This window comes from Nanorana parkeri, unplaced genomic scaffold (genome assembly GCF_000935625.1).
Source record: "Nanorana parkeri isolate BGI_ZX_2015 unplaced genomic scaffold, ASM93562v1 scaffold778, whole genome shotgun sequence".
NCBI classification, from domain to species: domain Eukaryota; kingdom Metazoa; phylum Chordata; class Amphibia; order Anura; family Dicroglossidae; genus Nanorana; species Nanorana parkeri.
Window position 1 is genome coordinate 314,898 of NW_017307046.1, and position 17,393 is coordinate 332,290.

Consider the following 17,393-nt stretch of genomic DNA (forward strand, 5'->3'; position numbering starts at 1 on the left):
TTCTCTTTGCTGCTCTTCCTTTTAAATCTGTATCTGTTCTCATGCTCTGCAGAACTTCTGTTTTGCAGCAGACTGCCTTGTCTCAGGAATGGATACACGGTGTCTGTGTATAAGTTTGTATAGGCTTGTAACCTGAGCCAGCACTACAGGAAGAGGCTCTTAGCTGAAAAGGGAAGTTCTCCACCAGCATGAGAAGACATGAGGATTTAAAAGGAAGAGCAGCAAAGAGAAGGGAAACAACCATGGATTACAGTAAGGCACACATTACAGTATTGGTTTATGTTAAAAAATCTGAGGGTTTAATGTCACTTTAAATACTACTAATAGGACACCAGGAGTATTCTGGTCATGGGGCAAGGTAAGCGCCCTCTGCAGGGGACATGAAAGAAGACTCGCCCTCTCTTTCTGGAACCTCTGCTGCCTCCTTTTAACGGGACTCTGTCATTTGAGAACCGTGGAGGCCGCCACTGCTGAACTCTTTTTCAGAATGCTAGTTTTTTGGCTGTCATATTAAATCTTTGGTTTTAGTGTTTTCTGAGTCTCTGACAAATATAGAGTATAGATATAAATATAACATTTCTGTCAGGTGGGTTTTTCTGTCTATGTCCCGAAAGGGGAGCGTTTCCCTCACTTCTTGTCCATATGACATCCGTACAAGAAATGAGGGACTGGTGGTCACCAGGACAGGAAGGCAAGACCCTCAAAAAATATATAATAATAATATCATAACCTATTAAATGTGTTTTATGTCAGGGTCCCCAATTAAATATTTCTACTTATGAGGCAGCCTGAGGCAAGTGCATCTAATTAGAGGGGTAGCAGGTGTGGGGTGCGGGCTGCAGAGGGGCAGCCACAGCATCCCAGGTTGCTAAGAGCTCTTAGCAACCTGTGGCTCTGTCTGGCTTCCCATCAGCGGTTGCCAGGGAGCTGTGCGGGATGCTCTGGCTAACAGGAGTCCAGCTGAGCTCCTGGCAATCAGTGACATCAGTGAGCTGGGCAGGACCAGACAGAGAGCCGCTGACGGGCACAGTTCTAACACAGCCGCCTGTCTTACCACATCTGTCGCCACCCCAACCCGCATGCCCCTGCGCGATGTACAGCCTCAGTTTTGGCTGAAATTAACTTTTAAAATAACAATTTTATACTGTATATTTAACACTCAAAACTCCAACAGGAGAGACAAGTAGAAGCCAGGAACTATTATACGAAGACATCTCTACAAAGACTACAGCCTGCGACTGAAAGCTCACTTTTGGTGGGCTGATCCAGTACAATATGTTTTATATGTAGTATGGTAATCCCCAAATATTTTACAGCCAGGTAAGTGTGACCTTCGATGGAATGGAATGAGTTTTAATAAGTTTGCTTTCTAGCTCAGCGACTTACATACAGCTGTGGTGGGTGATCCCTATACCAATCCATCATATAGAGATAGTGCCTGCACAATCGAGGGGTCTGCCTTTGATCCTTCTTGAAATTCCTGCAGAGTCAGTTTACCATCAGAGTTCTGTAATGAAAAATAATAGTAGTAAGGGAAAGGAAAGTGACAAGGTGTCTTTAATAAACATATGATATGATATGATTACATGTGCACCTTAAAAGGGACAATTACTTTGTTCATGCAGTGCAAAGAACATGGTTCACTTAAAGTGACATTAAAGTCAAAAAAATTGTTCCCTCCCCCCAATATTAAAGTACTTACCTTAAATTATGTTTCTTAATCCGATCTTCTTCTTCTTTACATAGTTACATAGTATTTGAGGTTGAATAAAGACATTAGTCCATCAAGTCCAACCTATTAGGATCTCATTCTAGGAGTACCTGTACCCCTGTATATTACGGTCCCTTAAGAAATCGTCCAAAAGTTTCTTGAACAATTCCACATTATTTGCTGAAATCACCACCTGTGGCAGAGAGTTCCAGACCCTAACCGCTCTAACTGTAAAGAACCCCCTTCGCCCCTTGTGCTGGAATTTTTTTTCCACCAATTTTAGGTGGTGGCCTCTAGTTTTTGTAATGGAGTTAATTTTAAACAGTTTATCGCTAATGTTGCTACCACCATTGAACATTTTGTACATGGAGATCATATCCCCCCTTAATCTCCTCACCTCCAATGTGAACATGTTTAAATTTAGTAGCCTTGTCTCGTAGCTCTGGTCCTCCATACCCCTAATTAGTTTGGTTGCCCTCCGCTGGTCTTTTTCCAACTCAAGGACATCTTTTCTTAGTACTGGTGACCAGAACTGGACGGCATACTCCAGATGAGTTCGAACAAATTATCTATAAAGTGGCAAAATTATAGACTTGTCCCTGCAATACATCCCCTTTTTAATACAGGACAAGACCCTGCTAGCTTTGTTTACAGCAGCCTGGCACTGCAAACTACCTTTCAGTTTGTGGTCTACAATGACCCCCAAATCCTTCTCCATTTCTTTCCTGTCCTTTTCATCTGTCCCTCCAGCGCTGCGGCGGGTCTCCGATCCAGCGCTGACTCCTCTGTCCTTGCTGGCACTTCCTGTCCCACGGTGTCTGCATACGGGTGCACGCGCCCATAGACTTACCTTGTGTCTCTCCTCGCGTCCCGGCCGAAAATGTGAACTGCGCATGCGCCCGCCCCAAGATGCTTTGCGGCCGCCTGAGAATTTTCGCATTTTCGGACGGAAGACACAGGTAAGTTTAAACCGCTTTTAAAGCGTTTTTACCCCTTTTGCATATATCTACTGGATATATGCAAAAACACTGGAGGCTTTAATTATACTTTAACTTCCCCCTCTCCAGCAGCACATACTTAGCTACCTCACCCTGTGCCACTACGTTCAGCCACAAGGACCAGGGAAAAGAAATAAACTTGTTCAAGCTTACACAGGGTTATGAACTCTTTCCCTGAACCAATGTGACTGTGCTGTGCCAATGAGCAGACATCTAGCATATTCACATGAGGGAAGGGGGATGAGAATAAGGCACTGGGCAAGTGATGAAAATTGAATATGTACTGCTGTGGAGAGGGAGATCTCTTTCTGTCTGGCTGTCATGCTGACCCTTTTGCTTCAAAAATTCCAAATCCCCAACCCAGTACAAGTATGCAGATGAGGAATTCTGACCTCAATTTGGCTTTTCTGATATGCATGCTTCTTCCAGATCAGCAACTTAGAAACTATTGAAGTCTGGGATGGCCAAGCACTGGCATTTTCAGAAAGAACTCCGCAATGGCAGCCTCCAAATTTGTCTCATTACAGGTTACCTCTAATAGCAACGCAATGTAAATAGTGGTGTACAGGAACTAATATCAACAGCCAATCACAAATCAGCAGGTAATATTCTGCACAAATCTAATCTGCTGATGCCCTTATAAAAAGAAGTGGGAGCGCAGTCGATTTTGGGATGATCCTGTTCAGTGTTCTATCATGATTACAGGTTGAAAGTACAGGACATCATTTTACTGGATTGTGGCCCTTTTTGCAGAGCACCTGATAGAAGTTATAAGAGACTGCTCCTTCCTCTCACCTTGTCCATCATTGCAAAAATCCTGTCCACCCTTTTCTCTGGAGTGTTTTCTTCCTCTGGAAGCTCCACTGTGTTACCCTGAGGAAAAAGCACACATAACTCCAAATGTATTCTCGGGAATGATCATTCTGAAAGAGGCATTACTGTACATTGTTCAAAAGACGGCGGTCATTTGATTTTGTCAGATATTCAGCACATTGTAAGTAAGCATTAAAGCCCATTAAAGTAAGCATTAAAGCCCAACTCTAAAATGTCATCGATTTTAAGGGGGACCCATGCAAAAACACACAAAAAAGTGTGTTTCCCCCTTCACATCAGAGTCACACTTTATCAGTAGTCCCCCTTCACATCAGAGTCACACTTTATCAGTAGTCCCCCTTCACATCAGGAGTCCCTCTTTCATAAAAGAGTTACCCTCTTCACATCACAGTCCCACTACCACAAAATATTCAGGAAGCCAGAAGGCGACACCATTGAGAAAGGTTGGTCTAATAATCAAAAGACTCTGAACTGTTAAGACATTTGCTTGGTGCTCCTTTTGGCTCAATGACATGTAGGTGAACTGGGTGAACCCTACCTCCCATGGGACCTCCAGTTTTAATGGAGAGCTGTTGAACCCAAGCCACTAGGCTTGCATAATATTTTCAGCCAAGGATCTGTGTTTAGTGCCTTGTTTAAAACTTTTTCATGGATTTTATTCTTGACTTTGCCCCGTCACTTGGTTGTCACCAGAAAAAGTGGGGTCAGAGATGCCAAAAAAAACTGATATATATTGTAACCCCACTATCCAAAACCAAAATAATTTTTTTTGTACCCTGAATTTCGACTTGAAAGCTGAAAACACAATTTTGCCTTTATTTTAGCTTCTTTACTGTGAAAGGGAGAGTCAGTACTCAGTCAGTCAGGTCTCTATTACTTAGCACTTTGTGTATAACATTTCTTTATTGTTTCTATATATAACAATACAAACATATAAACATGTAAACATCCTGTTAAAAGACTCTCCCGGGGAGAAATCGTATCAGAAAACAGAAGAGAAAGATATTCCTAACTTCTTCCTAAAACAACCACCATAAATTTCCCTTCCCATTGGTATTAAAACCATTCTTCCCCCCTAGGGGTTTCAACTAAAAAAAAAAAATAAGCAAGGAAAACAACAACCCAAAATCCCTCCCATCCCTAAACCACCCAAAAAAACAAAAACAAAAAAAATGGAATTAGAAAGAAGAAAATAAAAAAAAAGTCACAGTCTCATCTCCTCCTTCCCTCATTCCTCTCCACTCCTCCAATGGCCATGGAAGTGAGCCTTACATTCCTAGTAAACACATGGTACTGATGCCAGCAGTGGCGTCGCTACAGGGGGGCAAGGTGGGGCAATTGCCCCCCCTAGGTTTTCACTTGCCCCCCCGTGTGCCCCCCCCCGCCAGGGATCGGCAAGGTGTCCTTGCAGGGTCCGCCGCGGTCGTACGGAACAGTTGGACCAGACTCTATTCATGGTTTCCATGCCACCATTGTGGGTATCTGTCCTGGGATCACGCTACTAACTCTTCAACCCTTCTTAAAAAATTAATTTCTTTGACCCGATCTTTAATTTGCGGGTATCTTGAGACCTCCAATATCTAGCCATTACAGTTCTTGCAGCAAAAAAAAAATCGAAATAAGCCTTTCTAAACTTCCTTAATTGGTCCTGGTATAATAATCAATAGCGCGACCTCAGGTGTAAACAGTTCCTGCACCTTAATAAAATGTGCTCCCATTTTATATTTTATTACTTAGCACTTTGCTGTCAGTCTAATACTGTGGGCATAAGAAGACAAAATATAGGCCTTCCCTGATACAGGAATTTAGGATTACATCATATGTACAATAAAAAAAGGTAATTGTATTAAATTATCTTTAAATCAATAAATAGTAATATATATTCAGAACAAGTATAAAACGTATTATTGCATGATTTCACAGTAAGCTTGTTGGTATATCAAAGGATTAGAGAGCAGAGGGATGACCTCAGCAACTTGTTTACTCAGCAGGAGAGCAGCAGTTGGAGAGGTGACTAAGCTGTGCTGTTTAAAGTGTATGTCAAGGCATTACCCAAATGTAACGCAAAACCTCCCTTTCCATATTGCTCCTTATGGCATCATCATCAGGCTTGCAGGAGTAGCTGCGGTTCCTACTGATGTAGGCATGTCTCCCAGAAACTACATCTCCCAAGAGCTCTTTGCCTACAAGCATTGTGTACGCAGCCTCTTGGGAGTCAAGGCAGCAGTATTGTTTTGGTGTGTGTGAAAAGAGACAGGGAGGTTTAAGGAATAGGTGGAGTTCTGTAGTCCAGCAGGCTGGAATTGCAATGTAGAGAAAACACTGGGCGGAATTTATCACAACTGGAGCAGACAAAATCTTGAGCAGCTCTGCATGGCAACCAATAAGCATCTTTCTTTTTTAAATCTTAACTGAACAAACTGAAGAGAGCAGCTGATAAATTCCCCTCATAGTGCTATCAGCTGAAACAGGAAATTAGGAGCACACTGGATGTCTGACAGATCAAGGGGTATTTTTCTGTAATTCCAGTGTTTTTAAAGGGATTGACCATAGAGAAATGTGCATGTATAGGACAGATGTACTGATGTTTTTTTTAGCCCTTACATACACTTTACCTGCACTGGTTGTACTCTTTGGCAGGGATGGCTGGAACCCAAGACTGGCTGAACAGGATTTAAATTGGTTCTAAAGAAGGGGGCGTGCCCCAGAAACGCAAAAACCATTTATCAATACAGGGATCGAGGTTACTGGTGTTTTACATCGCTCCAGATTCTCCCTGCCAGGGGTTCCGTCCTCTCACATTATTCTACTGGTTTTTATTCTACCGGACTGTTGTAAGTACAGCCTTAGAGCTGCGTGTTTTTACTATTAAATAACATTTTTTACACTATGGAGGCGCTCTCTTTTGTTCCTTTTCTCATAGACTGGTGGTCCATCTAATCTGTGGGAGCTGCCTCCATCGTGTTTGCTGTATTTTTACTGCTGGGCTCTTTTTGGATTTGAAGGCGCCGGTATTGTTTTGCAATTCTGTTAGAAGTGTTTGTATTCAAACTTGTATTTAGCCACCTGTCTAACACCCTCAAGTGCCCTCAGCTTTCCTCCTATGGGACCGTTTCAACGGTGAAGAAAGCAGCGTATTCTTTTGTGAAATATCTCCATATTAAAATGTATTTCCTTCACTGCTCTATCATCCCGATGACGCCCTCCTTTATAATTCTATTGCCTGGAATCCCTAATTTCTCTCTTGGAAAGCTGCTGCCCCCAAAGTGTATGTCAAGGCATTACCCAAATGTAACGCAAAACCTCCCTTTCCATATTGCTCCTTATGGCATCATCATCAGGCTTGCAGGAGTAGCTGCGGTTCCTACTGATGTAGGCATGTCTCCCAGAAACTACATCTCCCAAGAGCTCTTTGCCTACAAGCATTGTGTACGCAGCCTCTTGGGAGTCAAGGCAGCAGTATTGTTTTGGTGTGTGTGAAAAGAGACAGGGAGGTTTAAGGAATAGGTGGAGTTCTGTAGTCCAGCAGGCTGGAATTGCAATGTAGAGAAAACACTGGGCGGAATTTATCACAACTGGAGCAGACAAAATCTTGAGCAGCTCTGCATGGCAACCAATAAGCATCTTTCTTTTTTAAATCTTAACTGAACAAACTGAAGAGAGCAGCTGATAAATTCCCCTCATAGTGCTATCAGCTGAAACAGGAAATTAGGAGCACACTGGATGTCTGACAGATCAAGGGGTATTTTTCTGTAATTCCAGTGTTTTTAAAGGGATTGACCATAGAGAAATGTGCATGTATAGGACAGATGTACTGATGTTTTTTTTAGCCCTTACATACACTTTACCTGCACTGGTTGTACTCTTTGGCAGGGATGGCTGGAACCCAAGACTGGCTGAACAGGATTTAAATTGGTTCTAAAGAAGGGGGCGTGCCCCAGAAACGCAAAAACCATTTATCAATACAGGGATCGAGGTTACTGGTGTTTTACATCGCTCCAGATTCTCCCTGCCAGGGGTTCCGTCCTCTCACATTATTCTACTGGTTTTTATTCTACCGGACTGTTGTAAGTACAGCCTTAGAGCTGCGTGTTTTTACTATTAAATAACATTTTTTACACTATGGAGGCGCTCTCTTTTGTTCCTTTTCTCATAGACTGGTGGTCCATCTAATCTGTGGGAGCTGCCTCCATCGTGTTTGCTGTATTTTTACTGCTGGGCTCTTTTTGGATTTGAAGGCGCCGGTATTGTTTTGCAATTCTGTTAGAAGTGTTTGTATTCAAACTTGTATTTAGCCACCTGTCTAACACCCTCAAGTGCCCTCAGCTTTCCTCCTATGGGACCGTTTCAACGGTGAAGAAAGCAGCGTATTCTTTTGTGAAATATCTCCATATTAAAATGTATTTCCTTCACTGCTCTATCATCCCGATGACGCCCTCCTTTATAATTCTATTGCCTGGAATCCCTAATTTCTCTCTTGGAAAGCTGCTGCCCCCCCCCCCCTTTTTTTTATATATATTAATATATGACATGGTATGTATGTCATCAATGTTGGGCTAAAACTGTGATATCCCCTTTATGGATGTTGTTTTCTAACCTTGTGTACTGCCTCATATTCTATTTGAAAACTAATAAAAACGTTTGACCTAAACTTGTATTTAGCCAAGAGTTCAACCTGTTTCTTTTTTGTGTTCCAAGTGTAAAATGTAAAGACGATTTGATTGTTGCATTTTGATTGTTTTATTGATTGAATACATGAGATCCAAGCTTACCACCATCTGGTAAATTGCATCCACAATGTCCAGCATCTCGTTTCGTGTGATGTAGCCATCATTATCCAGGTCATACAGTTTAAACGCCCCTGTATGAAGAGAGAGGGAAGTCATCTACAGACACATACCTCTTTTCTTAAATCAGATTTAATATTACAGATTATTTGAATGTTAAAAGATCTTTACATTACCAGCTGGGTACATAAGTATGAATATTAATAAATAATGCTATACCGATCTCTGGGTTGATAGCCAAGAACAATGGAGAGGTAGCTAAAATTTTTCACATGGTGTTCGAGAATATGAATACACTAAATAACAACAGATTGAAGATCTGTGTGATAGCAAAGAAATCCAACAGCCAGAGGAGCTCATCATTGCCCCATAAAGGAGGTAGAAAAAGAGCCCAGTTTTATCAAGCCTTAAAGGAGAACTATGAGGCAAGTGAAAATCACTCAGCCTCATAGTTCTAGCCGACCTGTGTCAATGAAACTGTCACAGGTCGGCTCAATACATCGGGAAGTGAGCGAACACATTCCGTCGCTCGGTCACTCCTCGATCTATCCCTGCAGAGAGCTGTGACTGTCACTCACGGCTCCCTGCAGGAATTCCCCACCCCTCCCCTGTCCGATTCTCCAGAGCTGACTGGCGGAACGGACGGGGGAGGGGGCGCGTACAGCTGGCTCTGCCTCTAGATAGGCAGAGCCAGCTGTCCATCATGCAGCTGGGTGGATCTCGCCAGAGATTTCGGGATCCGTCCCGGCCGCTTCGTCTTAGTATACAGCGAGCTGTAGCTCGCTATATACTGAGCTTTGGGTGACGGGAGGACGCTAGTTTGTGTCCTCCCGTTACCCTTAGGAGAACTATGGGGAAAAACACTGATTCCATAATTCTCCTTTAACTAAAATAGAGATCAACTGTTGCTAAGACTATTTTTTTTTTTAAGGTGGCCATACAGTGTGCAAAATTCGGCAAGTACTCGATGAACTGAAAACCGTGAATCAGCTGATCAAAGGAGCTGGCCAGAAAAACTTCGTATGAACAAAGCCGGCAGCCAATGAGTTGCCACCTCAGTATTCTGACAGCGGCCGCAGAAACAGCGGGGATTCCTCGATCAACGCGCTCACAGCGTTGATGGAGGAAGCGGCTTTATTTTTTTCGTTCTGTCCAGGAGTTGCACACAAAAAAAATAGAGTAGTGTATGGCCAGCTTTAGTTTACAGAAGGAAAGAGTTAGAACCTCTGATTTTATTGCTGTTCGTCACACCACTGGGGAGTTTTCCTTTTATTTCCTGTCCTGGTGACACCAGAGCAAGAATGAAGGGTATAGGTGTCATTGGGACTTGGAGGCACTGAGAGAGGTTCTGATGTTTCTTCAATGTACTAAAATAAAATATTTTTTTAGCTGCTGTGCATGTTTCCCCATTAGAGATTTTTTTTCCAAGAAGAGGAATACTTAAGTGATAGCTCTAAGCATGCTGGGGCTGCTGACATCACATCCAAGATGGCAGCGCCCAACAGCAGTCTCAGGGCTTGTGGATTTATAAACAAGGGAGGTTTTTAGAGGTAAATAAAATACATTAAAAGGCACATATAACATTATGGGAAGATTGTTGTTGAAATGAATGGCCTGGTGACAGGGTCTCTTTAAATAAGCCAACTTGGCGATATGTATGCTGTGCAAGCCAGCTGACTTACATCTCAGCTTCTCATCCAGCGTCCCACGTGAAGTGACAGATAAAGCCTGGATAAATTCTGCAAACTCGATTCGTCCATCCTGCAAAAAAAGATATCAAGATAGTAAATCACACCTCTGCCCGAGCAACTTTATATGTATCCTTAGCTCTAATGCATTCATTTCACTTGGATATTCCAATGAAATGTTCAGTTGATGGAGGGAATCATTGACGCTTCACCTATACTGCTCCCATAATCCAGCCAAGTGGTTTCTGCACTGGAATTCCCACTTTAACCCCGACAATGGACATTACAAAGGAAAGTGTTGTAAGTCTCACGTTTTCTGCTGCATTCTCCAAAAAATTTACTAAAAAGGAGACTCTAGTGGTGATGCCCAGATACAAAAAAACATTGCCGGCACTTTATTTACTCAAATTGATTCGGTTGCCTGAGGTCCCACGCTGGGAACCTCGTGTCAGCCTTCTTGGGAACCACTGGGCGCCTGCGTAATGTGCTTTCACTACTCACAAGTCTCCCTCCCGAGACCCTACACACCGCTCCTGAGACCCAGTTCACAGCACAAAGTCTGCGTTCCAGAGCGTTTGGCCACTGGAACGCAAGTCGGCTGGCTCCCTACGTTCAGGGGCGGGAGGGGACTTGGCGGTGCATTGAAGTCAATGGCACCCCAGCCATGCCCCCCTGCCCGCAGTGCGATCACCCGCACTGCAAGCACTATTTTTGCATATCGCACTGGACCGGAACGCAGGCACTCATGTGCCTGCGTTTCTTGTGCGGGCGATCGCACTGCAGGTGGGGGGCATGGCTGTGGTGCCATTGACCAATGCACTGCCATGCCCTCTCGCGCCCCTGAATGCAGGGAGCCAGCCGGCTTGCATTCCAGTGGCCAAACGCTCTAGAATGCAGACTTTGTGGTGTGAACCGACCCTGAAGCAGAGCAGCAGCACAGAGTATGTAGGAAATTCATATTCTATTATTATGCTTTGTTGTAGAATGTATTGGAATTTGTAGTCCTCTATAGCTGATGGTATTATTGTGCATTGCTGTAAAATGCACTGCTGAGATTTGTAGTCCTCTATAGCCGACGGTATTATTCTGCATTGCTGTATAATGTATTGCTGGGATTTGTACTCTTCTATACCTAGGGGTATTCTGCAATGCTATATAATGTATTTCTGAGATTTGTAGTCCCTCTACAGATTGGAGTTAGTGGCAGAACTACCAAGGTCGCAGCTGTCGCTCCACCACTGTCCTAAAATCATTAGTCTGTACTGTTTTAGATAAACTATCACACGACACTAAAAAAAGAGGCATCAGTAATTGGTATCAGTAAGTACTTGAGGAAAAGTATCAGTACTCATACTCTGGAAAAATGGTATCGGTGCATCCCTAATAGGAAGTAATATAACATTCTGTGGTGTCACTAGCAGAGGTGCCGAGTGCATTCACCTTCCTAGCCCTATAACCACAGTCTTCCAAAGTCAGCCTCATTTGCATATACACATCTGTGACTTCACTCGTCCCCACCCTTCTGCAGGAACAGAAGGGCTGAGTAGACTATGCTAAAGTATTTATATATTTATTATAGGCATTTAAATAGCGCCAACAACTTACGCAGCGCTTTACATGCTACATTTACAGCAGTCCCTGCCCCAAAGGATCTTACAATCTAAGGTCCCTATTTCACGTGCACACATACAGGGGCCAATTAGGACAGGAGCCAATTAACCTACCAGCATGTTTTGGGAATGTGGGAGGAAGCCAGAGTACCCGGAAGAAACATGCACAAGCACAGGGAGAACATGCAAACTCCATGTATATAGTGTACTGACTGGGATTTGAACCAAAGACCCCAGTGCTGGTTCTCTTTAATCCTTACATTACCCTATTATTACAAGCAGCACTCGGTGGTTTTACTTAGGAAAGTCACATGACTAGCTTTGAACATACTATAATGATTACTGTACAGAAACGGCAAATTAAAATATGAAGCTTGTAATCACTGCATCTACATACAACAAGCAAAGTAAATGTGTGCTGTCTGTGCCGTAAGTAAATAAACCAGTTACACTTAAATTAATAGGAATAAATTAATCATAACGCGCTCCAAATACTTGTTCTTGCCTTAACTACCACGGTAATATATAATGTAATAAATTAGGAATTAAAAGTGTAATTGGCTGAAGGACTCTGGAGAGTCCTGGGTGCAGCAGAAGACATTAAGTATAATTGTAAGATTTTATACGCATTCTCCCAGGAATTTAGTCATAATAAGTGAAAATACGGTAAGGTACTTGCTGTAAAGAGATACAGCTCTGGGCACAGCATGTTAGCACGCCCGTCAGGAGGAATGGGCCTATATCAAATATTCAGCTATGCTAAAGCTAGGCCATTGGCTTTTTCAGGTCACCAATGACAGCCCCCGTATTTCACCCCTTACAGGCTTCCTTAAAGGGAAACTATAGCAGTTTTATTTTAGTTTTATACCTTTCAAACTGAGGTTTTATTTTTTACCTTTTATAACTATAGGTAGCCAATCTTTGCTTTACAAATAGGCATACTATAAAACAAAGGATTCCCATTGCACTAAGGAGAGTGCACATTAAAAGTAGTTTCCTTTCAGGCAGACTGTCTCATTGAAACCTTGAGTCATTCCCTTGTGTAGATTTTAGCTTGAGCTATTGAACTCTGTAAAATAAAACAGGCTTTTCACAACAAATAGGGCTAAGGAGATAGAGGAAAACAAGTGAAAAGGAACTGCAAGCACCACCTCCTGGCTACCTGTTAAAAAATGAATATGCATTATTTCGTACTTATGTACTCTGTAGCACCAAAGGAAGCACCTGTAGCTTTCCAAATATCACACTATCGTGTTGCATAGGTGGAAACCCCCATCAAAGAGAATAATGTGATTTCCACTGTGGTGCAGTGTAGCAGAATGGCAGGTGCACACCAAATCTTACTAGTGTGAATAGCGGCTTAGTGAAGCCTCACAGCTTGCCCTGCCGCAATGTCTCAGTATCACCACTGTGTCCTCCCACACACACACTCCTATTGGACCATGATGATGGGTTGCCTTACTCATCAACAGAAAAGTGCAGAAAGTATGAAGGTGAAATATTGGGGGAGTAAAATGTTCTTCCCAAAACATAGAGCCGGCGTGTGACACTGCAGGTGCCACATTCCGGCTCTATAGATTGAGAGCTGAGCGATCATGAACCACTGATTGCCCAGCTCTTGGGCTTCTCCCTGCAGAGAGCTGGGATTCCCTCCTCCCTTCTTTGCTCCTCCAGCGTTCATTGGAAGGACAGACAGGGGAGTGGGCAGGCACAGCTGGCTCTGCTTCTAGAGGGGCAACTGTTAATCAGACAGCGGGGTGAATCTCGACAATATTTTCGGGATCTTTCCTGGCTGCTCTGTGCTGTCAGCAAATAGCGGGCAATAGCTCACTAGATCTTGACCTTGAATCACAGGAGGACATTAGTAAAATGTACTCCTTTGACCCAAAAGAGGACTAAAGCCAAAAAAACTTTTTGCTTTAGTTCTCTTTTAACATTATGGGAAGTGTTGAAGCTTTCCCAGTCAAAATGGCCCATCTTTGAAGCTGCTGCAGGTATGCTCTGGTTACTCCACTGTTTATTTCCAGTGGGTTTAAGTTTTTTTTTCCAGAGACAGTGCGTCTCTTTATAAAAAAGAGAAATCCCTTTATAGAATATAAAACATTGACTTACTTTGTTCTCATCAAAAACATTGAAGACAAATGTGGCAAATTTCGTTGGGTCTCCAAAGGGGAAGAACTGTTTGTAAATCTTCTGGAAACCAGCCGCATCCAACTGGCCACTGGGACAATCTTTGATGAAGCCTTTATACCTGTGGGGAAAAAGACGGCTCTGTTACGGAAGCTCATAAAAAGACATTAAGGAAAGCTTTTCCCAAGAGACCTGTCACATTTGGTCAGAAGAAAATGGATTTACATACAGGGCCTGGTGGATTAGAATCAGGGCAACCTGGGTGGTAAATGAAGGCCTATAGGAGGTCAAATGCATTCACGATCAAGGTGACTGAGGGAAATACAGTAAAGTAGGCTATATTTAATTTAAATGCGTTTACAGAAGAGACAGAAGAACATCGGAAATAACAGCTATCCGAAAACGCACAATCAAGTCTATAAAGATCATCAACAGACACAATATTGATAAATGAGTCCACTGGGAAGTGAAATCATTCTTACTGTAGATTAATTGAGACCACTATAGATTCTGTCTGTCTTCGTGATATACCAATTGCCAGCCCAAGGAATGTCTGTGTAAAATACAGGAGGTTTGTGGGATTTGTCAGTAATTTGCTTCTTTGGAGTGTCAAACGTTCTTGAAGGGGCTGCTTCCTCACAAACATGGGACCCGCAATTCGAATTGGGGGTCTCACGCGGAACTAAACATAGAAGAAAAGGGGGCACCACTGCTGATAGCAGAGTCCAATATGTTTTGATAAAGATCAATAGAACAACGAAGCCAATGCGTTTCGGGGGTCCTCAATATCCCTCTTCATCAGGGCTTATGAGTTACTTTGTGACTTAGTTCCTTTCCAAAGCTTTGAACTCGGAGAAGGAATGGTATACAATAATTAGCTGTTGTGTTGGATGACTGAAAGTTTAGCAGAAGGAACCTAAAAATGTTCCTTGATTTCACATGTAAAATACATTCAGGGATCTTCAAAGGAACACGCCACTTTTGTTTAAAAATAAATAAATAAATACAAATTGTTGCTACACAAGCCATATTGTAATTGTTAGATTAAAGCTGAACTCCAGGGAAACAGATGTACAGCAGATGACATTCATATATGGGAACAGTTTTATCTGACAAAGAATTAGTATTTTGGCTCTCCAGTATTGATTCCCACAGCTCTGCCAGGTGGATGAACCGGACTGCTGCCTGTCAAAAGACAGGGAAAAAGCAGCTACCTGAGCTCAGCCCTCTGTTCTCTCCTCCTAGCAGTATGCTCCCCGACAGCACATGTGCATGGAATAGAGCAGCTACCTGAGCTCAGCCCTCTGTTCTCTCCTCCTAGCAGTATGCTCCCCGACAGCACATGTGCATGGAATAGAGCAGCTACCTGAGCTCAGCCCTCTGTTCTCTCCTCCTAGCAGTATGCTCCCCGACAGCACATGTGCATGGAATAGAGCCAAATTGGCTTCTAATGCTGCCCTGAGTACTGTTGTACAGCAGATTAGAGGAGTCTGTAACCAAGTCAAATTCAGGTACTTCAGGTTACAGTTTCAGAATAGTCTCACAGGTCACCGGCACACACACAGATGAATTTGATATCTCTTGGATATGTTTATTAAAGGAGAACTATGAGGCAAGTCATTTTCACCTAACCTCATAGTTCTAGCCGACCTGTGACAATGAAACTGTCACACGTCGGCTCAATAGATCGGGAAGTGAGCGAACACATACCGTCGCTCACTCACTTCTCGATCATGTCCCTGCAGAGAGCCGTGACTGTCAGTCACGGCTCCCTGCAGGGATTCCCCCCCCCCCCTCCGATCCTCCAGCACTGACTGGCGGAACGGACGGGGGAGGGGGCGGGTACAGCTGGCTCTGCCTCTAGATAGGCAGAGCCAGCTGTCAATCACGCAGCTGGGTGGCTGTCGACAGTAATGTCGGGATCCGTCCCGGGTGCGGCAGTCTCAGTATATCGCGAGCTGTAGCTAGCGATATACTGAGCTTTTGGTCATGGGAGGGCGCTAGTTTATGTCCTCCCGTGACCCTTAGGAGAACTATGGGGAAAAACACTTACCCCATAGTTCTCCTTTAAAGGATGTCACGACATGTCATTAGACGATGAAGCTAGCGTTTTGGGACCTCGCAGGGACCCTTCATCAGAGCGAGATAGTGACCATGTCGTCACCTTGTCGCTCTGATGAAGAGTCCCTGTGAGGTCTCGAAACGCTAGCTTCAGCTTCTAATGACATGTCGTGACATCCTTTTATAAACATATCCAAGAGATATTGAATTCATCTGTGTGTGTGACGGTGACCTGTTGAGACTATTCTGAGCTTTGCACGGCGCCATCCTTGTGATTACCAGAGCACCACCACCATTGGAAGGTTGCAGACCGTAAGGAGTGCGGGTGGTTCTTGGAAACAGGTTACAGTTTCAGGTACACCTGATTGCATTTAAAAACACATTACATTATTTATTAATGAATACATAACTGCATTGTTTTCTATTTAAAATATGCTTGAAGTTCAGCATACAGCGCACTTTTTTATGCACGTTTTGAAGTGTACCATCTAGCGTGTTTAGCACATTTTTATGCGCATTAGACACACATATACAAAAGACATGAGTTTTATTGAGCAGATTGAAATGCATTGTGTTAAATGAGCAAACGTGCGCACAAATGTGCAAAACGCTTGTGTTGCGTTTTCACGCACTTCCATTGAAGTCAATGCTGCCAAACGTGCTGTAATCTGCCTGAAAGAAGCTCAGCAGCTGCAGCTTTTGCTGGTGGGCAACGGAAGTTCTTTTTTATATGTATGAAGGTTAATTTATTAACCTGTATTTGTGGGAAGGGATTATGGCTATTTAAACTCCTCCTCTTCCATTTCTTGCCTGACGTTGTAGGGGAAGGTTTGTCCCCACCCACCCATCCCTCTTTATAACTTAAAATTCCATCACCTTTTCATTTGGTATGCCCCCTTATAGACGTACCTAACAGCATGGCCACGGGCACACCTCAGGCAACATTAGCTTATTGGTACAATTCAGCCCACGCTATATCTATTATACGGTATATATACCCGACCACAAATAATCTATAACTGCCCTAGAATTACGCCAGCACAGCAGCAATTCCTAGATGTTTTTTTTTTTTTATGTGGCCCCTATCAAGCAATTACCATCAGCTTTCATTGCAAATGTGCACTCGAAAAATGATCACTGGGTTATGGGCCACGCCGCTGCAGTTATTATAAATCATAAACAGTAACATGTACACTGCACTTCCTAGCAAATCTTTTTACCAACATCCTTGGTTTTATGATGGTATTAAAGCTGAACTCCGGGATCATTTAAATATATTTCTCAATAGCCACAAAAGGATATAAATCAAAGTTTTGTGTACCAAATGCCTTTGCAAAACTAGTTATTGCCTGGAAAAATAGTGATGACATCAACACATAGAGAGCAGAGCTGTGGGAGGGACCCAGTAGACTCCACCCACTACAGGCTACCTGCAGAAAACTACAGGAGGGGGCAGAGACAAGACCAATCACCCTGCACAAGGAGAGAGAGCAGCAGTGACAGGTCTCTATTACAAGAAGTGGATTCCTGCACAGATCTGGAAGAAATACACAAAGCTCACCAAGAAGTAACAA

The 17,393-nt window shown here is 43.2% G+C and overlaps 1 protein-coding gene across 1 annotated transcript in view; it reads right to left on the reverse strand.

The window, feature by feature from the left end:
* Window positions 1-1,392: 1,392 nt before the first annotated feature.
* The window catches only part of NCS1 (neuronal calcium sensor 1), a 97,798-nt gene continuing 81,797 nt past the window's right edge, over window positions 1,393-17,393 (reverse strand). Inside the window, exons 3-7 of the mRNA XM_018564748.1 lie at window positions 13,741-13,879; window positions 10,013-10,091; window positions 8,316-8,404; window positions 3,505-3,582; window positions 1,393-1,507 (exon numbers count right to left, since the gene is read on the reverse strand). Of these exons, the coding sequence (XP_018420250.1) occupies window positions 1,409-1,507; window positions 3,505-3,582; window positions 8,316-8,404; window positions 10,013-10,091; window positions 13,741-13,879 (484 nt within the window). The 3' untranslated portion in view covers window positions 1,393-1,408. The remainder of the gene's footprint in view (window positions 1,508-3,504; window positions 3,583-8,315; window positions 8,405-10,012; window positions 10,092-13,740; window positions 13,880-17,393) is intronic.